The sequence below is a fragment of the Geotrypetes seraphini genome, chromosome 2, assembly GCF_902459505.1.
Source record: "Geotrypetes seraphini chromosome 2, aGeoSer1.1, whole genome shotgun sequence".
NCBI lineage: Eukaryota > Metazoa > Chordata > Amphibia > Gymnophiona > Dermophiidae > Geotrypetes > Geotrypetes seraphini.
The window spans coordinates 435,709,465-435,734,695 of record NC_047085.1 but is presented as its reverse complement, the minus strand read 5'-3'; the positions used below and the strand labels follow the sequence as shown (position 1 = coordinate 435,734,695).

Below are 25,231 nucleotides of genomic sequence, written 5' to 3'. Positions count from 1 at the left end.
TCTCTCCTTTCCTCTAGGGTATACATATTCAGGGTTTTCAGTCTCTCCTCAAACGTCTTCTGGCGCAAGCTCCTATCATTTTCGTCGCCCTCCTCTGGACCGCCTCAAGTCTTCTTGCGTCCTTCGCCAGATACGGTCTCCAAAACTGAACACAATACTCAAAGTGGGGCCTTATCAATGACCTGTACAGGGGCATCAACACCTTCTTCCTTCTACTGGCTACGCCTCTCTTTATACAGCCCAGCATCCATCTGGCAGCAGCCACTACCTTGTCACACTGTGTGTGTGTGTGTGTGTGTATACACACACACACACACACACACACACATATATAAATTCAAAAAAGCTTATAAAAATAATATTACTAAACAGTAATGTAATACACAAAAATACCCCAGTATTATTAATTTATAGTGTGAAGTGCTGAGGAAAATACCAAAATTTTCAGCATCTTACAAAAAGTTAAATATAATAACAGTTTATATACCACCAGGCCGTAAAATTCTATGCAGTTTACAATAGTTAAAAATACAACAAATTGAATAAAACTAAAAAGGTAAAAGCCAATAACTAAAAAATTCTAAAAAGATCTGATTATTGCATGATAAAATTCTACAAATCAGCTACCTAAGTACTTCAAAAACAGATACGTTTTTAAATGTCTCCTAAATTCCCCATAAGTATCAGTAAGCAGAAACAATTGTTCTAGATCTTTGCCCCATAATGCTGCCCGGCGGGAGCGGACTGCCTGGCACGATGGACCCCTGGTCTGACCCGGCAGGGGCAATGCTTATGTTCTTATGTTTTTTAAGTTTACATCCTCTAACCGGCAGAAAAACAAAATTCAGGTGCGCGCTTCTCTTATGTTTGTTGGTTGCAAAAGAGAAAAGCTCAGTTATGTATTTAGGAGCTAAAACAAATAAAACCTTAAAACAAAAACAACCAAACTTAAATTTCACACGTGCCTCCATCAGCAACCAGTGCAGCATTCGATAGGAAGGTGTTACATGATCGTATTTCTTCAACCTGGAAATTAACCTGACCGCCATATTTTGCAACATTCGCAATCCGTTCTGAGAAAATTGCTAAATAGGCAATATTGCAGTAATCAAGTTGACTTAATATAAGAGATTGTATCAAAATTCTAAATGATGAAACATCAAAATACACTGTAATGGACTGAAGCTTTCAAAGAGTAAAGAAACCCTTTCTAACCAAAGAGTCCACCTGGTCCTTCATAGTCAAACCCTGGTCCAGTATTATACCCAGAACCTTCATAGTAGATTGAATAGGATAGCTAAGTTTATTGATACACACTGATGTTTTAGTATCAAATGGGTGAGGTGAAGCTACAAAAAAAATTTCATTTTTTCTGAATTAAGCTTTAGTCTAAATTCAGTCATCCATTGCTCCATCAAATTTAACACTTAGGAATGACTTCAGAGAGAGAGATAGCAAATGGAATAATGATCGTAAAATCATCTGCGTAACTAAATAACTTTATCCCCAGCTGGGACAATTGCACACCTAACGATGACATATAAACATTAAAAAGCAGTGGGGATAATGGAGACTCCTACGGAATGCCAGATGAATTAGTTCAAGTACTAGAAAGATCATAATTAAAACGTACTTGATAGGTGCGAGACACAAGAAAACTCCCAAACCAGTCCAACACCTCTCTTCTGCTGCCAATAGCATCCAAGCATTGTAACAATTTCCCATGGTCCACTAAATCAAATGCAGAACTCATATCAAATTGCATGATCAAAGCATTGCATGATCGCACCATCAAACACCACTTCGACCACCTCTCCTTCCGTTTACTGGTCCAATCCCTAATCCTTAGCATACTGGACTACTGCAATATCATTTACCTGGGAGCCTATAAAAACACCATCAAACGTCTCAGAATAGTACAAAATGCCGCTGTCCGCCTCATTTTCGGCCTCAAAAAATATGACCACGTCAGCCCCTATTACTCCAAACTCCACTGGCTGCCGGTGGAAGCTAGAATCTTCTTTAAATTCGCCTGCCTCTGTTTCAAAACCTTAGCAGGCTCTTCTCCAATTTACCTATCTGAGCACCTCGAAATTGCAGGCCCCTCTCGTACTCGAAATACCTACCTGTTCTCATTTCCCTCCCCGAAGGGCTGTCTCTACAAAAAATTCCTCGACCGATCCCTAGCATTCCAAGCGGGCAAATGGAACAAATGCCTCTCCACTCTCATCTCCAATTCCCCCCCTATCAAACTTTCAGGAAATTAACCAAAACCTATCTTTTTGACAAATTCCTCTGAACGTTCCCCTCTCCTCCCTCCTCCTCCTCTGACCTTGACTCTCCCCAGACTCTTTACCGCTGTATGTAACACTTCTACTTGTAATTCTGATGTATGTAACTCATAGCAAACATAACTACTCTGAATATATTACCTACCTGAAAAATTAACTTCTCCGTAAATGTATCGTCTAAAATGTAAATTCAACTTGATTGAAAATATGCATTATCTAAAATATTAATGTAACATTAACGAAACTGTATCTTCGCTGTAATTGTACAGTCTCTTCTTCTGTTAACCGCATAGAACTTCCATGGTGATGCGGTATACAAGAATAAAGTTATTAATATTATTATTATTATTATCATTAAGGCCCCTGCTGAACAAAGAATGCAAATTGTCCAAAATGGCCGCAATTACTGTCTCAGTGCTAAACAAAGGTCTAAAACCAGATTGAGATTCATGCAAAAGAGAAAACTGATCAAGATAATCCATTAGTTGAAAATCCTTCCATAATTTTTACAAAAAATGAAATGGATGCTACTGGTCTATAATTAGTTATTAATGCTAATGATTCTTTACGATTTTTTGGAATCGGAGTTATTATAATGTGACCATTATTAGTAAGGAATTTTCCATTCTTTAAATTATCAGTCAAATAATTCAGAAAATTCAGTTTAAAATCTAATGGAGCTGCTTTCATAATTTCCGGAGGACAAGAGCCAAAACACAATATGATTTAGCATACTTATTATATAATTTAATATAATTATTCCATTCTAGATCATGAAAGGAACTCCAAATCATGTCCACTTGTATTACACTTCCTTGCATATTAAGTGTTTGATATTCATACGTATCATTTATCGAACAATTATTTCTTAAATTTTTAAATCAAAATGCTGTGCTAAATTATTTGCTGAAGGTAACTTAATATTGTGTATGAACTGAGTGTAGTGTGTGGTATCAAATAATTTTTTAACCAAATTGAACAGTTCTTTTGTATTGATACCCAATGAATCTGAAACTGCTGGGGGCAAAGTATTCCAGAGGGAAGAACCAGCATATGAGAAAGCTCCTGTGCTGCTCCTTGTGATTCTGGGCAAATCATTTAATCCTCCACTGCTCCAGGTACATTAGCTTGTGAGCCCACCAGGACAGATAGGGAAAAATGCTCAAGTACCAGTATGTAAACTGCTTTGAAAGTGGTTGTATAATTACAAAAAGGTGGTATATAAGTCCCTATCCCTTATCCCCTTATATTTTCCTAGTAAATGTCAATTGAATACAGTGCAAAGAGGGAAGCTCAAATAGGCTATACTGGGAACAGCGTAGCACTCTGTCCCAGCAAAGTTCCTTCAATTTCTCCCTAAGGTAACCTGGATATATTGAGAAGCAACCTAAAGGATTTGAAAACAAGACACAGTAATTTGAAAGAGATCCTTTCTTGGACAGAAAGCCAATGCATGTCCTTCAAGACAGGAGTGATATGTTCAAACTTCTTCTTGAATGTAATCAGCCGTGCGGCTGTATTTTGGACCACCTGAAGCCTTTTAAGATCAACTTTAAGAAGGCCCATGTACAGTAAATTTCAATAATCCAATCTACTGATTACAAATGCAAAAACTAGCTTTGCCAGACTTTCCTTTGACAGTAAAGATCGCAACTGCCAAATGACACAAAGATGAAAATAGCATGACTTAACCCATAGGCAACACAACGTTTTTGGTTTGGGGGGCCCAAAAGCTCCACCCTAGACCTGCCCAAGCTCCTCCCCAGACCTCACCCCCATAATAATAGTACTAATTGTAAATGTTATCTCTTCCATTCATTTTTGATATACATACAATAGAATCTTATTCATAATACACAATGGTAACCACAAAATTAAACTACATAAAGTGCACTCTTCCTCCCCCCTCCGCACAGCATTTCTTCCTTTCTCCTCAATCCCCATGTGCAACTTCTTCCTCTCTCACTGTCCACCATCTCTCTCTCATTCCCTCCCTTGCTGCAAAGAGAATGGGGAAAGAGAGCGAGAGAGGGATCCAGGGTGCCTCTCTCACACCCCTTCTCCTACCACATCCAATATTTCTCCCTCTCTTATCCCCCGGACTGTGTGCAGCATCTTTTGCCCCTGCCCACCAGCCCCATGTCTAACATTTCTGCTTCTATCATCCCTCTCCAGCTCCGTGCCACATCTCTTCCTCCATTCCCTCCGCCACCATGTCCAACATTCCTCCCTCTTGCATCCATTTCCATCTGTCCCACTGTTTCCTACACCACCACATCCAACATTTCTCCCTCTTATCTCTCTCTACCTCATTCCTCTCCCTTCACCATGTCCAATAATTAAACTCTTTCTTCCTTTCCCCATGTACACCATCTCTTTCCCTCTCACTCACCCATGCTTAACAATTCTCCCTTTCTATTCCCTCCCCCACCTCAGCATCTCTTTCCCCCATCCTATGTTCCAAGTTCATAACCCCTTCTTCCCTTCTGTGTCCTAAGTTAGTGCTCCCTCCCTCCTTTCCAGCCTTTGTCCCAAGTTTGTGCCCCCCTCTCTCGCTTCTGTGTCCTAACACGTTCCCTCTCTCCATTCTGTGTCCCAAATTCATGCCTCCTCCCTCATTTGTCCCATGTTCACACTCCCTTCCTTCCTTGTCTCAATGTGCCCCTCTCTGCCATGTCCCAACATACCCCTCTTCATCCCTCCCTCCTGTGACCCAATGTGCCTCTCTTACTCCCTCCTTTCTGTGTCCCAGTTCATGCCCCCTCCCAAGAGTGTGTACCTGGCTCTAAAACATCCAAGTCTCCTCCTCCTCCTCCTTCCAGCTGCACTTCTTTCTTCACAATGTCACAGGCAGTAGCAGCAGAGTATGGCCAGACGAAACATTACTTTATCTAAACAACTTTCTATCTCTACTATTACAATTACTATTATTTCTATAGCACTACCAGACATATACAGTGCTGAACAAAAAAGACAGTCCCTGCTCGAAAGAGCTTACAATCTAAACAGACAAGACAGAAACAGGATCTCGTTCTCTCATCCACTAGCTTTCACATTTTTCGTCCCCCTATTCTCTTTTATCTGCTTCCCATTACTACATTTCTACCCTTATATAGTCATTAATCTCCTTGACAACTCTCACATGGATCTACCACTTCTTCTAGTATCTCCCCTCCTTGTTGCACACTTCACCCTTGTAACCCAGCATTTCCTTCCTCTCTTTCTTTCGCCCTCCAACAAATCCAACATCTCTCCTTTCTACCCTTCCACTCCCTCCTCCCAAGTATGACATCTCTCAACTTCTCCCAGCTCCAGTCCCCTCTGCCTTTCCCTAGCCATGTTTTCTTTTCCTTCTCTGCTTTTCCCAAGTTGTCCATCTCTCCCTCTCCCTTCTGTCCCCTCCCCTGAATCTCTTTCCCTTTCCCCTCCATAAAATCTCTCTCCCTCTCCCCATTTTTCCCCCTCCACATCCATTTCTCCTTTTTCTCCCCCTCTGTCTTCCCTCATTTCCATCTCTCTCTCTCTTACTGCCTCTGTCCTTCTCCATATCCATCTCTTATTGTCCTTCTTCTGCCCCCTCTGCCACCTCTTCCTGTTCTTCTTCTACCCCCTCCGCCGTCCCCAAATCCATCTCTCCCTGTCCCTCACATCTGACATAATTCCCTCCCTCCCTTACTCCATTTCTCACATCTCTCCTTCCTTCCCTCATCTGAGTCCAACATCTCTCCCTTCCCCCAGTCCCATATGTTTCCTCTCTACCAATTTTCTACACCTAGCTACTGGCCAGCGTGCCTGCTGGTTGGCACTCTGCCGTGCCCCTGCCAGCATCTACTTCTCTCCTGCCCGCCCGCCGCGTGTCTACATTTAACTTCTTAGAAAAGCACTGCGCCACCTTGCCACTGGCCCCGGCATCTTCTCTCCACTGCGGCCAGCCCTAGCGGAAACAGGAAATTGTCACAGAGGGCTGGCTGCAGTGGAGAGAAGACGCCGGGGCCAGTGGCAGGGCAGCGAAGCACTTTTCTAAGAAGTTAAATGTAGACACACAGCAGGCGAGCGAGCAGGCAGGAGGGGGGAGGAGTAGATGCCGGTGAAGGGGCACGGCAGAGAGTGCTGACCAGCAGGCCCGCTGGCTGGTAGCAAGGTGCCACTCCCAGCCTCGCAAGAAGTGGGGGGGGTTTCCCCCCACAGGACGGGCAATTTTGGGGGAGGCCAGCCCCTGTGGTCTTCCCTGCTCCGACGCCTATGATAACCACTGTACTGAGTTGTTTTTCAAACTTCAATTCTGAGTCACAGAGGACTCCTAGCATGACAATTTCCGATTTTAAATGAATTATCTATCCATTGTAGGTAGAATTGAAAGTGGATGCTGTTGTCTGGATATCCACAAAGTTAAGCATTTGTCGATATTAAAAAATAGGTCATTTTTCTGAAACCAAAGACTCAATAAATCCAGTTGGTTATTCAGAATTTTCATGGCCTCAGATTGGTCCCTCTTTATAAACACTGACCTGAATATAATCTGCAAAAAGGTAGAATTTATAATTCTAACCGTCACACTACCATGACCCTCAACACAGATTACCTTAATTGTAATCAAAAAGTCCTGGCCAGGTCTGACTATTAAGATTAGAACAACAATTTATGATTGCAATTACAAGATGACTGCTCTAGTTAGAAACTTACATTTCTAGGTTCAGACGGCAATTGCTACACACTATCATGCAGAATGTCCCTAGTTTTGATTCTCAAGAGAAAACTTTCACTCCACAGGCAGAAGGAATGGGATGAAGGAAAGGTTGTGGTCATTCTGTGGGGATGATGCATTCATTGTCACAGTCAAGAGCTGATGTTGTACAATGAATGCATTATCCCCTAACTCAAGAATATTACTCACAATTTACAAGTAGTATTTTCAAGAACTGATATTAATTCTTCTGTTGGAACTAGTTAATTTGAAACAAAAGCAAAGTTACTTACACGTAGCAGGTGTTCTTCGAGAACAGTAGGTATATATTTTCACAGATGGGCAATATCATCCACAGAACCCAGTATGGACAGATACCAAGTGTACTGTCATTTTAAATTTTAAGGCACTGCCTGTAGCGCGCATGTGCTGGTGCCTTCCCGCCCAACGTCGGCTTATGGGACTTGCAATTCAGTAACAAAGCTAAGAGGCCAACTAGGAGAGGTGGACAGATTGTGAGAATATATATCTGCTGTCCTTGAAGAACACCTACTACAGATAAGTAACTCTGTTTCTCCTAGGACAAGCAGGTATGGGATTCCCAAGCTGCCAGGATCACGCCTCTAGAAAGAGGGTTACAGTGAACAAACATGAACCTAGCAAAACCCAAAAGGGGTGGAGGAAAAGTTAGCATTCAGAAAGAGATTAAATTTTGCAGAACTGCTTGCCCAAACCGACTGTCTTCTGGAGTTCTGCTAAACAGTAGTGCATAGTGAAGTTATGTATTGAGGACCAAGTGGCTGCTTTGCAAAGTCCTCAATCAGTACAGCAAAAATGGGCTACTAAAGTCACCATAGTTCATATATTATGAATAGTAACACAACCTTCAAACATCAGCCCAGAAAGAGTATATGTAAAATGGGGATGATTCTCTTGGTGACAGGAACTCCAAGTCTTAGTCAAACGCCATAAAGAATTGAGAGGAAATTCTATAAGGTTTAGTGTGATCCAAGGAGTATGCAAGAGCACGCTTACAGTCCAATTACAGTCCAATCAATGTAGAAAGTTGCTTCACCAGGGTGAGAATGTGATCTAGGGAAGAAGACAGGTAGAACTATGAACTAATGTGAGATGAAATTGTGAGACGACTTTCAGAAGGAATTTTGGATGTGTTCAGAGAACAATTCTATCATGGTAGAATCTTGAATAGGGTGGATCTGAGACAAGGGCTTGTAGTTCACTAACTTGGCACGCAGATGTAAGAACTATGAGGAATAGCACTTTCCAAGTTTGAGTGAGCAAGCTGAGAGTGGCTCAAAGGGAGACTTCATAAATACAGAGAGACCACCACTGAGGTCCCAGGCAACAGCAGGAGGCTTGGTATGGTAAAGTCCTTTCATGAATCTGGAAAACAAAGAATGAATAGATAAGTTTCTTTTACAATGAAGAATGAAAATAACTGATAGCACCAAGATGAACCAGAACTGAGTTAATCTTCAGGCCAGAATTGGAAAAGTGAAGGAGGCATTCCAAAATGAATGGACATGGACAAGTAATGGGGTCCAGGGAGTGGAGGTCACACCAGATAGTGAAGCGAGTCCATCTGAACTGGTCACACCATTTTCTGAAAGGTCCTCTGGACATTTCAATGATAGCTGATACCAGAGCAGACAGGATGAAGGTATTTATCCACTCAGAGAGAGATTCATGCTGTGAGTGCTAATGAGCATACACTGGGGAGGAGGAGAGATTGATAATTAGGTTTTTACCTTACTAATCTTCTTTCTTTTAGAAGATATGGAATTCCATATGTTAGCTATTGCTTCCCAAAAGTCATGAATCTGCAGAAGTCCGTATAGAGTGGGCCGTATCGAATCCCTTGTCTTCCAAAATAAAGGTTAGAAAGGTAAGAAAGAACCTAGTCTATCATTCTTTAGCAAAGACATGGGATTCTATATATTAGCAGACTTACCAAAGCAGTGCCAGATGCTAGGGAGGGACAGATGAGCCTACCCGCAGAGCCAAGGACCCAAAAGTGACATCCTCTCGAGCCACCACACCCACTCTGTAGAACTTTGTAAAAAGTGTGGAGAGTAGACCAAGTAGCTTCTCTACAAATCTTATCAGGCAAAACCTCCCAGAACTTCACCCAGGATGTAGCTACATCTCTAGTCAAAAGTGCTGAGAGTGAAATGAGGTCTGTTTACTGCAGGCAGATGCCCTAGAGCAGACAAAGGCTTCAAAGGTGGCCCTGGACACGTACTTTCTGGTAGCTAACAAGTTGTCGATCATGTATTGGAATGGCTTTGGGAGTCACGTAATGTGCTAGCTTTGGAAAGATGTGCCTCAATAGACTCCTTGGCCAGCAGGCTATAAACCAGCAATAAACTAAACTAAGATCTAGCCAACCGGAGGTTGCTACTAGATAGCTTGGGCAAAACTGCTATCGTGGGGCAACTCTTAAGCCTGGGAAGACTGGTATGCTGACGAAAACTGTCAAAACTCCCAAGAGCAAAGCTAGCACACCCAAGTCCAAGATGGCAACCGTGTTGGTACTTGTTCCTCCTAATTTTGGGGAGTGGGCTCAGAAATTATCCCGCATAGTCACCACTGTTTTGGAAGACCGCTTAAATAAGCTGCAGTCTGCAGTGGATGGGATAAATGAGAAGTTTGATGCCCACTCCCAGCTTATTGCAGAGGCTGAGCAGCAAATCTTTGAACAAGAAAATGAGGCTCAACGAGACCAGGCATAAGTGGACAGCTTACAGGCCCAAGTGGCGAGCCTCACAGATCGTCTGGAGGAGCAGGAAAATCGCCAACGGCAGAATAAAATTAGGATTGTGAATCTACCTAAGCCCTTGTCCGAATCTGATCTTTATAACTTTTTTCAAAAGTAGCTGCTGGACCGCTTGGGCCTACAATCCTCGTCTTCTGCTTTTATTTGTGAATGAGCTCACTGGCTTGGCTTGAAATCGGGAGGCAACCTAAAACAAAGAGCAGCGATAGCGAGATATGTTAATTGGAAAGAAAAGGAACAACTTTTGAAGGCATATCGTAAACTCGATAGACTGGAGTATGATGATCACAGGATGCTATTATTTAATGACTACTCGGCTCAGATGGCTTTGCAGAGGAGAGAGATGGCACCAATCTTTTCTTCCCTCCACAAAAAAGGCACGCGGTTCGCATTGGTGTACCCGGCTAGCCTGAGAATCTGGAGGCAAGGCAAAGTACTAACCTTACAAGATAATATTGCAGCTCAAAAGTTCCTGGACTCTGTTCAAGGGCCAGCTGATGGCCATGATGGTCCTGAAGGCCCAGCTGAATGAGGAAGGAGGGACATGTGCAGCAGGGGCACCAAAACCGATCTGCCACAAATGCAGCCTCTGGTGTTTTGTACTGTAGAGGCTGGTATGCCTCTCTTTTTTCCTTTTCTCTTTTTCTCCCGGAATGGGTTTACAACTTAGAAGCAGTTACTCTCTGATTTGCTCAATCTGGAGTAATTGGCAGAGGTTGCTGTCCCTGACTCATTTGATTCAGTGCACAGAAGGGGGATCCTATCAAGCCTTGGAGTGGGACTTGGTCTATGGAAATGGCCTCTTTCCCCCCCCTCTGGGACCGTGTTCCTTCTCGTTACTGTCAGTTTGTAGGAACTAATTGCTATGGCAGGTACTGCGTTCTAGGGACTTTTGCATATTCCCGACGGTAAGGATTTCATTTTTGAGTTTAGCTGGCCATAGGAGCCTGGCCCCTGGAGACATAATGGTCTTGTTTCCTTATATTGACTTTTTCTTTCCTTTTTGTATGATTTTTGGACTTTATGATACACCTTGGGGTAGGATTCTCTGGGGTGGTGGGGAGGGAGGACTGGAAGGTAGGGAGGGAGGGGTATGAATCTTGTGTGTGCGGTGTGCATGGATAATCATCTGCCCGCTGAGGCACGTTTGCCTTCAAATTCTGATGGGTTCTGTGGGAGGCCAGAGAGCTTCTTTACCATTGTGGCTATGCTGGAGGAGGGGGGATCTAGCTAGGTGACCTCTCTCTCCAATATTTTATATGAATGATCCTTGTTATATAACTGTATAAGTTTCCTTAATCATGGTTTAGCTGAAACTGTCCTCATGGAATGTGGATGGGATTTATTCTCCCATCAAGCGTAAAAAGATTCTAAATTGGCTCAAGAAGGAGAAGATAGACATTGCAGTGTTCTCCCCAGAGCCTTTTAGCCTCCGCCCGGCTAATTTAGATGACCGCTCAGCTGTGTTCTCAGTCGCGAATCCTGCTGCTGCCGCCGCTGCTCAAACATTTTTTTCTCAACGGCTCGGGGATTCCCCGAGCTGACTCGGAACAGCCTGAAGAGCCACCAGAAGTTGAATGTTTGACTCCTGTCTCTGCCTGACTTTTTTTCTTTTTAAAGCGCCAGCAAGCAACTTGAACCCGTGCTCCAAGGTTCTAAAGGTAACACTGTGCATACCAACTTCCCTTATTCCCCTCCAAAACCGGAAGTTGCATCCTGAGGAGGGAGGGAAGAGAAAGGAAGCCGGCATGGACAGTGTTATCTTTAGAGCAGGGGTGTCTAACCCACAGCCCATGAGCTGCATGCAGCCCAACAAGGAGTTTTGTGCGGCCCTGCTTCTCCTTCCCTCCCTCCATTCTGTGCCTCCCTCCGGCGGGTAGTTTTCTGGCCGGCTCCTTTGCTGCAGTTGTCTGCGAGCATCCTCAGCTCCTCGTGCGCGATCTGCAGCTGTGTCAGAAGCGTTCCCTCTGACGTCACGATGTCAGAGATAAGGCTTCCAAATCAGCCGTGAATCGAGGAGCCAACGCCACCCACGGACGACTGCAGCAAGGGAGCCTGCCAGAAAATAAATACTCGCCTGGAGGCACAGAAGGAAGGAAACGCTTCCAGCACAGGTGCAGATCGCCGACAGCCATAAAATAAATGCTTCCAGCATAACCACGGAAATGCTTCCAGCATAACCACGGATTGCGTGAGGAACCAGCCACCCGCAGCTATCACCAGAAAAATGATTGCAACATGAGAGCCGGCCAGAAGGTAAATAACCACCAGAGGGAGGCACAGAAGTGAGGGAGGGAGAAGGTAGTGTTGGGACTCAAGAGGGAGGAAGCACAAACTTTGGACAAATGATGAAGGAAGGAGGGAGGGTGCATCAGCCATAGGATTGAAGAATGGATGGAGGGAGGGAACAGTAAGGGAGAATTGGGTATCTGAGAGAGGGAAAGTGATGGTGCACATGGAGAGATGAAGAAAGAGAACATTTGGGCAGAAAGAGGAGGGAGGGAGAGAGAGAATTACTGGACATGGTGGTGGGAGAGGAGTGAGGTGGATTTGCATGGGCGCTCACTCGGGCAGTGCCTTGCAGTCTATGCAGGGGGTAGGAGGTATGACTGCCATTGCTGGACTGGATATGGAAAAGGCTTTCAACAGTATCTTGTGGCAATACTTATTCTGTCCAAATATGGGATGGAGGGGCAAATTCATGAGTGGATAGCTTATACATCCAACCGCAGGCTAGGCTTCTTGTGAACAGGTATCCGACGACCCCATTTTCTTTGAGTAGAGGGACACAGCAGGGATGCCCTTTGTCTCCCCTTCTTTTTGTGCTTGCTATAGAACCCTTGGCCATTAAGATTAGAGAAGACCCCCCAGATTAGAGGTAGCAGGATAGGAGATTGGGAGAGCCAAATCAATTTATTTGCCGATGATATTTTGTTTTATTTAGACCACTCCCAAGAAGATCTGGATAAGGCATTGGAGCTTGTACATTCTTTTTGGAACAATCTCAGGGCTGAGAGTGAATTATAACAAGTCTGAGCTTCTGCCTTTGAGCTCTATCACCCAGAGGCCATGGCATGCTACCCTTTGCATCCCTCCGGTTATGAAAACCTGAGAGGTATCTTGGAGTCTACTTGAGCCCCAGTCCCGAGCTTATGTATCAATATAATGTCCAGTATCACTTTGAGAACTGTGATTTTAGGATTTTTTGGGTGTGGGAACACAGGGGGACATGTAGAAACCTCCAAAACAACTAAATTCTGAACCCTCCCCCATTCACCTCATAGTAGAGAGTTGCGCGGGGACAGAAATCCCACCCGTCCCCACCCGTCCCCGCCAAAGTCCCACCCGTCCCCAACCGTCCCCGTGAGGAATCCCACCCGTCCCCACCCGTCCCCGTGAGGAATCCCTCCGTCCCCACCCGTCCCCGCGAGGAATCCCCTCCGTCCCCACCAGGAATCCCCTCCGTCCCCACCCGTCCATATAAACTTCAGAAATAGTTATTTCATTTAATTATGCTACTGAATTAAAGGCTCTGGTAGAAACCCATTTACAAATAAGCAAAAAGACTTTATTAATTTGAAAATATTAATTGGGAAGAATACATACTTTGCAAATGGGTTTCTACCAGAGCCTCTAATGTTTATAAATTTGTATCAACACAACTAATATACTACTTTATCCTGAAGCAAAATAAAAAAAAAGAAATATAATTCTTTTCCTACCTTTGTTGCCTGGTTTCTGCTTTCCTCATGTTCTCATTCAATTCCTTCCATCCACTGTCTCTCTTCCTTCTGCATCTTCCATTTGCTCTGTTACTGTGCCTCTCCCTTTCTTCCCCCTTCCAAATTGGTCTGGCACCCATCTTCTTCTCTCCGCTCCCCCATAGTCTGGCATCTGTCTTCTTCCCTGCCAGTGTCTTCTCCCTACTCTCTCTTCCCCATTTCCTTTCAGCGTCCTTCTCCCCCCATCTTCCCCATGTCCTGTCAGCGTCCTTCTCCCTCTCTGTCTTCCTCATGTGCTTTCAGTGTCCTTCTCCCCCCTCTGCTTCCCCATGTCCTTTCAGTGTCCTTCTCCCTCTCTGTCTTCCCCATGGCCTTTCAGCGTCCTTCTCCACCCCCCCCCGTCTTCCCCATGTCCTTTCAGCGTCCTTCTCCACCCCTTTGTCTTCCCCATGTGCTTTCAGCATCCTTCTCCACCCCTTTGTCTTCCCCATGTGCTTTCAGCATCCTTCTCCCCCCTCTGTCTTCCACAAGTGCTTTCAGAATCCTTCCCCCCCCCGCCCTTCCCATGGCCTTTCAGCGTCCTTCTCCACCCCTTTGTCTTTCCCATGTCCTTTCAGCGTCCTTCTCCACCCCTTTGTCTTCCCCATGTGCTTTCAGCATCCTTCTCCCCCCTCTGTCTTCCACAAGTGCTTTCAGAGTCCTTCCCCCCCCCGCCCTTCCCATGGCCTTTCAGCGTCCTTCTCCACCCCTTTGTATTCCCCATGTGCTTTCAGCGTCCTTCTCCCTCCTCTGTCTTCAAGTGCTTTCAGAGTCCTTCCCCCCCTCCTCCCGTCTTCCCCATGGCCTTTCAGCGTCCTTCTCCCCACTCCTTCTCTACCGCCCCAGGTGCAGTACAGCCGGCCAGGTCCCCTTACTTTTGTGGCATTTCCCCGACCGACTGACAACAGCCCCGGTCCGACAAACCTCCCTGCCCTTAACTGCGAATCTAAATTACCTTATTACAGCTGCTGTAAGAAGATAATTTAGATTCGCGGCTACAGGGCAGGGAGGATTGTCGGACCGGGGCTGTTGTCGGTCGGTCGGGGAAGTGCCACAAAAGTAAGGGGACCTGGCCGGCTGTGCTGCAACCGGGGCGGGGTGTGGCGGGGCGGACCGCCCCCTCCCTTGGTAGCCACTCGAACCGCGAGGCTACTCTCCTCCTTACCTGCACTGCCTGCAGCATAGAGCCAAACGGAAGTCTTCCCGACGTCAGCGCTGACGTCGGGAAGACTTCCGTTCGGCTCTGTGCTGCAAGCAGAGAAGGTAGGGAGAAGAGCCGCGCGACTGAGTACATCCAGCCCCGCAGGAACCCCGCGACCCTCGGAGGCGTCCCCACGGGATCCCCGCGACCCTAGGGGGCGTCCCCACGGGATCCCCGCGACCCTAGGGGGCGTCCCCACGGGATCCCCGTGACCCAAAGGGGGAACCCGCGGGATGCCCGCGGGTCCCGCGGGATTCCCGTCGTCCCCGTTCCCGTGCAGCTCTCTACCTCATAGGCCCGTGACAGCCTCTCTCACTGTAACCAGTGCTGGAAATGTTGCTACAGCCTGCCTCAGCTCTCCTACAGTAGCTGGATGAGAAGAAATCACTGCCACGTGCTGGGAATGCCTCCTTGACACTGATTTTCAGGCTGCCAATCAGACACAGTACCTGACCGTACCTCCACCTTCGTGGACTGACAGACGCGCCAAGGGAAAGGGTGGAGGCAGAAATACAGCTGGCAACCTGCAAGACACAAGAATGCCTAACAGCCTGAACTCGAACCTCTGCTAAAAAGAAGGTGAGGAAAAAGCGGGGACGGCCCCAAGCTCCAAAGAAACAAATGCAGGCTGGCCAACAGTTACCACCAGGAATCGGCCTGTCAGTTAAAGACCGTTGTCTATTTCCTCTCTACACAGGCAGAGCTGAAGAAATGCTCTGAGCACAAAGAAAACCTGAAAAAGGGACGAGAACACCGAATAAAATAAGAAAAAGGTGAGAGCAGAACAGAAACACTCCTTCAGGCACATGTGCAGGAGGCAAAAACTGCAGGTGATGCTAGAGCTCCCAGTGAAATAGAGGAAAGTCAAAGAAAAAATCCAGAGTGGATTCCTTCTGCATATTGCATGCGGCCATTGTGAGATAATCCACTTGTCTAGAATGTCTCACCTATTGGACTGGAAATATAGTTGAGATTATAATACCTGCTTGTCCTCGGACAAAAAAAAGAGGTATATGGAGTCCACCCTTCAAATGGGCTTAAAGTTCTTTATGCATAGTAATCCAGAGGAACACACAAAAAATGTAGGATGGAACTGTACACATCAACCAGAAATAACAATCTACAAGTTATTATGATAAATTAAAACAGTCCATATTGCAGTGTTGGATCAGGTCAATTGAAACAGTCCCTAAATCTGACCCGACATAGTTTTCCAGCTCAAAAACCTGCTTCAGGGGTACATTTATCATCCAGTAGATAGCAATCTTGGGGTATCAATAAGTAAAGAGAACTACCGTATTTTTCGTTCCATAAGACGAACTTTTTTCCCACCCAAAAATGGGTGGAAATCTTGGTGCGTCTTATGTAGCAAAGGTACAAAAAAATGTACCCCCCCCCCCCCGTACAGTTTAAAAACACCCTTCCTGCCGTGGCACCTTTTTAAAACACCCTGCCCATTGCATCGCCACATGCCCGCTGCACCTTTGTTAAACACCCCCCGCAAGCCCACCGCACCTTTTTAAAACCCCAAACCACCCCCCGCCCGCCATCCGCCGTCCACGGCATCTTGTTGCAAATAATCTGGTGGTCCAGCGTGATCTCTCCCCTCACTAGCTGTCTCCTCCTATTTCCCAGCCAGCAGCATGGAGGACAGAAGAGCGAAGAGGTCAGGAGCAAAGCTTTCTATGCTCCTGCTTCAGCCGCACTGCTTTCTGAATGGCTGCAATCAGTTCTCGCGGGACTCGCGAGAACTTATCGCAGCCATTCAGTAAGCAGCGCGGTCCAAAGTGGGAGCGCAGAAAGCTTTGCTCCTGACCTCCGTGCCGCTGGCTGGGAAATAAGAGGAGACCGCTAGCCAGAGAGGAAGGGATTTTAAAAGGTACCGGGGGGTGGGGGGATGTTTAAAATACCAGGACAGCCATCGAGGGAGGGAAGGATTTTAAAAAGTACTGAGGGTGGGGGGATGTTTAAAATACCAGAATAGCAGTCTAGAGAGGGACGGAGGGATTTTAAAAGGTACCGAGGGTGGGGGGATGTTTAAAATACCAGGATAGCCATCTAGGGAGGGAAGGAGGGATTTTAAAAGGTAGGGGGGCATGATTTAAAAAGGTATTAGGGGTACGTAGGGGGTATGGGGGATGATTTAAGGTACTGGGGGGTTATGTGGTGGGTATGGGGGATGATTTAGGGTACGTGAGGGGTATGGGGCCTGCCTGTCTGTCTGTCACTAGGCCAGCCTGCCTGCCACTAGGCCTGCCTGCCTGCCTTATTCCGTCCCTGCCTACCACTAGACCACCAGAGGGGGGACAGGGTGCAGAGCCTGACAAGGAGTATGGGGTTGGGTACAGAGCCTGACAGGGAGAATTTGGTTCAGAATGTTTTTTTCTTGTTTTCCTCCTCTAAATCTAGGGTGCATCTTATGGACAGATGCGTCTTATGGAGCGAAAAATATGGTATATCCACAACCAGCATTTACAAGCATTCTATATTATGCCCATTACTGGATGATAAATGTACTTCTGAAGCAGGCTTTTTGAGCTGAAACATGGACCGTGTCGAATCAGATTTAATATTATATTCAATTGACCTGATCCAACATTACATTCAATGGATTCTTTTAATTTATAATAAAAACTTTTAGATTGGTTGTTGTGTACAGTTCCATCCCCACTTTTTTTTTCTGTGGTTGTTTGGTTCCTGTGGGGGTTCTGCTTTCTTGCTTTTGCTTTACAATAATAGTATTCTAGAGCACAGTTCTTCAACCGCCGGTCCGCGGACCGGTGTAGGTCCGCAGGAAATTTTTGCCGGTCCGCACAGGGCCGGCAAGACTGACTGACTTCAACTTCCTGCCGGTCCGCACAGGGCCGGCAAGATCAACATCTGAGGTCTGCGCTGGGACGGAGAGATCTTGGGGAGCCTCCGACAGTGGCTTTCTCCCCTCTCTGCAGCTCTCCTTTACTTCCCAGCGCAGCGATTCACAAAGGCAGCCTCGGGGCTTTTGCTGAGTCGCGGCTGCCTCTGATGATGCAACTTCCTCTTTCCTCAGAGGCGGCGCGACCCAACAAAGGACCCGAGGCTGCCTTCCTGAATCGCTGCGCTGGGAAGTAAGAAGAGCTGCTGGGAGAGGAGAAGCCACTATCAGAAGCTGCTGGGCAAGGGAAAAAAAGGGACAGCTGCTACTGGAGAGGGAGAAGGAGAAGGAGAGATGCTTCTGGGAGGGGAGGAGGGAAAGGGATCTGGGAAGCTGCTGGGCAAGGAAAAAAAAGGGACAGCTGCTACTGGAGAGGGAGAAGGAGAAGGAGAGATGCTTCTGGGAGGGGAGGAGGGAAAGGGATCTGGGAAGCTGCTGGGCAAGGAAAAAAAAGGGACAGCTGCTACTGGAGAGGGAGAAGGAGAAGGAGAGATGCTTCTGGGAGGGGAGGAGGGAAAGGGATCTGGGAAGATGCTGGGCAAGGAAAAAAAAGGGACAGCTGCTACTGGACAGGGAGAAGGAGAAGGAGAGATGCTTCTGGGAAGGGAGGAGGGAAAAGGATCTGGGAAGCTGCTGGGCAAGGAAAAAAAAGGGACAGCTGCTACTGGAGAGGGAGAAGGAGAAGGAGAGATGTTTCTGAGAGGGGAGGAGGGAAAGGGATCTGGGAAGCTGCTGGGCAAGGAAAAAAAAGGGACAGCTGCTACTGGACAGGGAGAAGGAGAAGGAGAGATGCTTCTGGGAGGGGAGGAGGGAAAGGGATCTGGGAAGCTGCTGGGCAAGGAAAAAAAAGGGACAGCTGCTACTGGACAGGGAGAAGGAGAAGGAGAGATGCTTCTGGGAGGGGAGGAGGGAAAAGGATCTGGGAAGCTGCTGGGCAAGGAAAAAAAAGGGACAGCTGCTACTGGAGATGGAGAAGGAGAAGAAGAGATGCTTCTGGGAGGGGAGGAGGGAAAGATCTGGGAAGCTGCTGGGCAAGAAAAAAAAAGGGACAGCTGCTACTGCAGAAGGAGAGATGCTTCTGGGAGGGGAGGAGGGAAAGGGATCTGGGAAGCTGCTGGGCAAGGAAAAAAAAGGTACAGCTGCTACTGCAGAGGAAGAGGGAGAAGGAGAGATGCTGCTGGGAGGGGAGGAAGGGAAGAGAGTTACTGCTGGACAGGAGGAGGAGGGAAGGGAGAATGAAAAAAGGAAGGAAACAGCTGGCAAAGAGATTAGAGGAGGGGAAGGGGAGACACAGGCATGAGAAAATAGAGAGATTAATGATAGGAAGGGGTCAGCAGAAAAATAAGCAGAGAGGGACAACGATGATAGATCTGGTGTAGGAGAGATAAAAATGAAGAGAGCAATGAAGCTGGAATGAATCATGTAAAAAGGAGAGAGGGGGCACAAGCTGGATGGAAAGGGGAGAGGGGCATAGAAAGAAGACAGATACCAGATGGAAGGGGGAGAGGACAGACAGTGGATGGAAGGGGCAGATGCTGGCTTGAAGAGACAGAGAGGGCAGACGCTGGAAGGAAGAGAGTGAAAAGAAGATTGAAAGCAGAAACCAGAGACGACAAAAGGTAGAAAAAAATCATTTTATTTCTATTTTGTGATTAGAATATATCAGATTTGAAATATATATCCTGCTAGAGCTGGTGTTAGACATAACTGGGGACTGCAAAACCCAGGCAGTGCTTCTTTAGCTTCCAGCTGGCTTAGGGCACTCTCTGACCAGGGGGCAGTTGCCCTAGTTGCACTCCCCTAAAACTATTCCTGTCATGTGTGACTGCAGTATTCTGTTAGCATGATATTTCTGTGTAGCATTCTGTAATAATTTGGCTTCTTCAGTTTTCTTGATAGTAGAGGGGATATATGTGAAGAGGAGGGGAGACAGGGGTTTTGTTGATCCTTGCTCTAAATTATTTGTATTTATAAAATGACAATTGTACAGAATATTGTTTCTTTTTATACTTTAATAAAATACATTCAATATAAAATCATAACTGAGGCTTGTGTGGATGGGATCAGATGATTTGTGGGGACCGAGCTCGCAGAGATGGGGCGGAAACGGGGTTTTTAAATTTTAGTCCTAGTAGTTTGCCGGTCCACAAAATAATTCTTTTTTTTCTGCCGGTCCACAGGTGTAAAAAGGTTGAAGAACACTGTTCTAGAGTAACATGGTTAAAAAAAGAAAACCTTGTATATATATAACTAATTCGCAAACCAGATGAATAAATGTCTTCCACCTACATACAATCAGTTATACTTTTCTATAGGATTTAATTGCATTATACCCTCTACGCTCTCTGATTTCACAGGTATAACCTCAATATTACATTGTTTCATTGAAACATTAAGGGCTCCTTTTACGAAGGTGCACTAGCGTTTTTAGAGCGGGCTACAATGCCGTGCTAAGCACGAGCTACACAGAAAATACTAACACCAGTTCTATGGAGGCGTTAGCATCTAGCGCGCGCAGCATTGTAGCGCACGCTAAAACCGCTAGCGCACCTTCGTAAAACGAGCCCTAAGTATATTAACAGGTGTACTGATAAACTATGAAATGTAATATGTTAGAAAAAGTAAACTTACCACTCTGGCAGCTCTTTCCTGAGATTCACATTTCCTACAAAACCAAGGTCCAGTGGGTACTTGAACAATGCCATAGCAAGCTGTTATTAAAAGAAATGTAAATAAATTCTATCAATTTATTATTCTAAAACAAATACCAAAAAAGTATCTCAGAACAGAATTCAGATTTGAAGCACTTTACATCTTTCAGCTCAGGTTATCAGCTACTCAACCTGTGAAGCATTAAAACAGTGCTCCAAAACAGAACAATAGATTAGGTTCTTACCTTTGCTAATCTTCTTTCTTGTAAATCCACACTTTATTCTGGGACCAGTGGGTTATTTCCATCTACCCACCAGGACTTAGTAGGAAGCCTCAAATTTCTGAGACTTAAACCCCTCATACCTCAACACTGTCACTGGCTCTGTGAACATCAATCATTAGCAAAGCAGCCAGGAACATCTACAGAGGATAATAACAAGAGAGAAGGGAATGGGGACACTCCCCAATAAGTAAGTTTATTCTGCTCACAATTAGATATTTGCAAAGGACTAAGTCGCCATTTCGTCAAAAGTGGGGCATCCTCACTGAGCTACTATGCTACTATGATGTCATTATGGATTGTTGCCTGTTCCCATGATTTTTGGAAGGAATCTTGTTTCTAGCCTGCTGGTAATAATTTTATGTATAAATGGCCCTAACTTATTGAACAGACATTTTAAAACAAATGGTGGGATAATTTCAGATTTATTGATTTTTAGGTTTATGGATTGAAACAGCCGTTGAATGTCGCTTATAGATGGTAAATTGAACCGGGCACATTTTGACAGTGACAAGATATTATCAGATTCTGTAGGATCTAGTTTGGTTTTGACCTGAATTGATTTCTGATATTGATGATTTTTTCTTTAAAGTAATGTGCTAGATCTTGGGCGGTGATTGTAATAATAGAATCGATATTACTTTGGGGTTTAAACATAGTTTAAACATAGTGCGCCACCGGGGAATCCACCTTCAGGGAAGCAAAGCGCTTGTTAAAGGCATTTGCCAGGGAACAAAGCTGCTCCACGGTGTGATCACAGTGGAAGGGACCCTCAGTAGTCTCTTCAATGACCGTATGAATCCAAACACGGTCAGGATGATCAGGAAAAGAGGCAGATTTTGATATCCGGTCACTCATGAGGGAACATTATGTAGTGACAGGCAGCTCAGACTGCAGTTTTAATGCCTGGAGATTTAGAGATCAATCCACAATAAGCGTTTGCTTGATAAATCTGCACACAGTGGGATCCTCCCCCAAATCAGGGGCTCCGCAGCGATCCGGATCCTGGACAATCACCAGATCTGCCACAGCTTTAGCACCTTCCTGTGAAGCAGAGGTATGGAAAGTGAATCTGGCGCAACCATGGGCACTATCTGCAAACCTGCTGGCATCCCCTACAGGAGACAAGAAAAGAGACCCTGGACTACACTCACAGAGGTCCCTGTGCCTGGTATGGAGGCTGGAAGAAGGGAGACAGGCAGAAACTTTTTCTCTACCCCCCCCCCCCCCCAATATGCCTGATAAAGCATATCAACAAAATCCATAGAAAACTCATCCTCTGCGGCAGAAGCCAACCCCTGCACTCCAGTTGGGGATTGTGTGGAGGATTTACCAGGTTTATCCCCCAAGATGCACTTGTATTTCACCATAGCTTCGCCAGGGACTCCCCTGTCATCATTTTCACAGGAGTCGGGCTTAGAAGGCACTAGAAGACCCTCCACAGAGGTTAAAGGCACTGAATCCAGGCAAGTCTCTCAAGCCTCATGGGCTGCAGCGCACGTGAAATATAGCCGTGCATCCAACAGTCATCTATCGCAAATGAGGCATGAATCCATGACATACTGCCCTGGAGAGGTCTTCTATGTGGTTTTCTTTCAAAAATGAAGCTGGCAAGTATAAAAAATAACTTTAAAATCAAATCTGGAAAAATCCAAGATGGCCACTGAAGGCCTATTTTGACCACAGAGAACCCTCAAAAAACAGAAATTTTAGGATTTTAGGGGTGGGGATAGAACATGCAGGAAATCCACCTAAAAACCCCTTTTGAAAGCCACCCCCCCAAAAAAAAAAAAAAAATTTCTCTGATTCAAGCTATTAGCTCGTACTCACAGAAACATGTGCTGATAGGGAAACACTGCAGATGGAGCAAAAACAGCTCACAGTAAGATCCTCTGCCTCTAATTGCTAGAAAGCTGAATTTTGAATCTTCTGACTGCCCCAGCAGCCTGACTTCCACAGCCGGCCACCTCTGCCACCCTTGGACATGTTGCACAGCACGCCTGGTGGAGGAACGCAGTCTTGCTCTGATCCCAGGTACGTCTCCACAGAACCACGCAGCCTGCGCTCAACCCACTCCCAAGAGAATGGTCCATGAGTCCCAATTTGATGTGCAGGCTGTCTAGAGGGCTTACTAACAAGCAGGGAACCCTCCAGAAACAGACTTTTCCCAAAGGTCTGCAATCTTTCACAGTCTGAGCTGTCCCCACAGAAACCCTCCACAGCATGAGGGTGAAAACCACGAATGTAAAGACTGAAATTAAATAAAATACAAAACAAGCAGAAAAGACGAGCTCCTACAGGAAGAAAGACTAATGTGTACAAAACCAGTGTCAGTGATGAGGTATGAGAGGGAGGGGTTTAAGTCTCTGAAATTTGAGACCTCCTACAAAGTCCTGGCGGGTAGACGGAAATAACCCACTGGTCTTGGAATAAAGTGGGAATGTTCAAGAAAGCAGTTACTTACCGTAACAGGTGATATCCAGGTACAGCAGGCAGATATTCTCACATGTGGGTGATGTCATCCACGGAGCCTCGATGCGGACAGCCTTGCAAGCAGACTTTCTTGAAGAACTTTAGAAAGTTTGCGACTGCCATACTGCACCTGCACGAGTGCCTTCCCGACCAACGTAGGGCGCGCGTCTCCTCAGTTCAGATAGCTAGCTAAGAAGCCAACCAGGGAAGGTGGGTGGATTGTGAGAATAGCTGCTTGCTGTTTCTGGATAACACCTGTTACGGTAAGTAACTGTGCTTTATCCCAGGATAAGCAGGCAGCATATTCTCACATATGGGTGACCTCCAAGCTAACCAGAATGGGACGGTAGGAGTTTTGGCAATTCAGGAGAATAAATTTTGTAAAACTGCCTGGCCAAAGTGGCCATCCCATCTGGAGAAAGAATCCAGACAATAATGAGAGGTGAAAGTATGAACCAAGGACCAAGTGGCAACTTTGCAGATTTCCTCAATAGGAGTAGATTGAAGGAAAGCTACAGATGCCGCCATGGCTCTGACTTTATGGGCTGTGACTCGACCTTCTAGATGCAATCCAGTCTGAGCATAGCAGAAAGAGATGCAAGCAGCCAACTAGTTGGAGATGGTGCGCTTGGAAACTGGATGTTCCAACTTATTTGGATTAAAGGAGACAAAAAGTTGAGGAGCAGATCTATGTGGCTTAGTCCTTTGCAAATAGAAAGCCAAAGCACGCTTACAGTCCAGAGTATGAAGAGCTGATTCTCCAGGATGAGAATGAGGCTTTGGAAAAAACACTGGAAGTACAATAGATTGATTGAGATGAGATTCTGACACCACTTTAGGTAAGAATTTAGGATGAGTACAGAGGACCACCTTGTCATGATGGAAGATGGGTCTGGTACTAAAGCTTGTAGCTCACTAACTCTGCGAGCAGATGTGAGAGCAAGGAAAAAAAAACAATTTCCAAGTGAGATATTTCAGATGAGCCGAAGCCATTGGTTCAAAAGAATGCTTCATCAATTGAGCAAGACCAACATTGAGATCCCAAACCACTGGAAGCGGTTTGAGAGGTGGCTTGACATTGAAAAGTCCTTTCATAAATCTGGAAATCACATCAGGATGAGCAGAAATAATAATAATAACTTTATTCTTCTATACTGCCATAGTCAAATGACTTCTAGGCGGTTCACACTAAAGAGAGCTGGACAATCAGCGAATTACAAAATGCAAATAGTGAAAGTACAACATATTACACAAGAAATAGACAAAAGGAATATACAAATTTGGTGTGGTTTCTGTTTAGGAGATAAATCTGGCAAACAGTACAGTTTTAATTTCTTTCTGAAAGGCGCCGAAAGTCAGTCTGGCTCCATTGATGTTGTTACCTAACCAAGACTGCTGTTTGCTTGCTTGGAACATGAAAGATCTATCCAAAAAGGACTTATATTTACAAATATGCAAATAAGTTACAGTTTCTGGTTGTCTGTGTGGGGCTATACAGCATGAAATGAGATAGGAGATAGGAAGGAGCTAGTCCCCAGGCCTGCTTGAAATAAATACAAGCAAACTTAAACATTATTTGTGCTTCCATTGGTAACCAGTGCAACAGTTTGTAGTAGGGATTAATATGGTCGCTTTTCTTCAATCCAAATATCAAGCGAACTGCCGTGTTCTGTACCATTCTTAATTTTCTTACTGTTTTCTTTGGGACACCCAGATAGACGATCTTGCAGTAGTCTAGTATTGATAGAACCAAGGACTACACCAGTAATCTAAAAGATAAAGGATCAAAGTTTTTTTTAATGGTCCTTAATTTCCACAGTGCACAAAAGCACTTCTTCACCACTATGTTCATAAGGTCAATCATAGACAAGTGTGTGTCTAGTGTGACTCCCAGTATTTTTATAGTTTTAGAAATTGGGTATTCGTGACCATTTAGATGTAGCGATGTTCTGGTAGTTTTATCCTTTGGCCTTGCCAAGAAAACTTTTGTCTTTTCTGTATTTAATTTCAATTTGAAGTTGATTGTCCATTGTTCAATTTCAGTCATAATATAAGAAATGTGTTCTAAGATTTCATTAGTTATGCTATTCAAGGGAATTAAAATAGAAATATCATCAGCATATAAGTATTAGTTTAAATTTAGCTTTTGCAATAGGTGTCCTAAAGATGAGATGTAAATGTT

At 45.2% G+C, this 25,231-nt stretch overlaps 1 protein-coding gene across 2 annotated transcripts in view; it reads right to left on the bottom strand.

Moving 5' to 3' along the window:
• Positions 1–25,231, bottom strand: part of MLLT10 (MLLT10 histone lysine methyltransferase DOT1L cofactor) — a 692,838-nt gene that overhangs the window by 535,045 nt on the left and 132,562 nt on the right. For both annotated transcript variants that reach the window (XR_004538143.1, XM_033931325.1), the window contains exon 3: positions 20,277–20,356. Coding sequence is in view for 1 of the 2 variants with exons in the window: in XM_033931325.1 (XP_033787216.1) it covers positions 20,277–20,356 (80 nt within the window). In the remaining variant the exon portion in view is untranslated. The remainder of the gene's footprint in view (positions 1–20,276; positions 20,357–25,231) is intronic.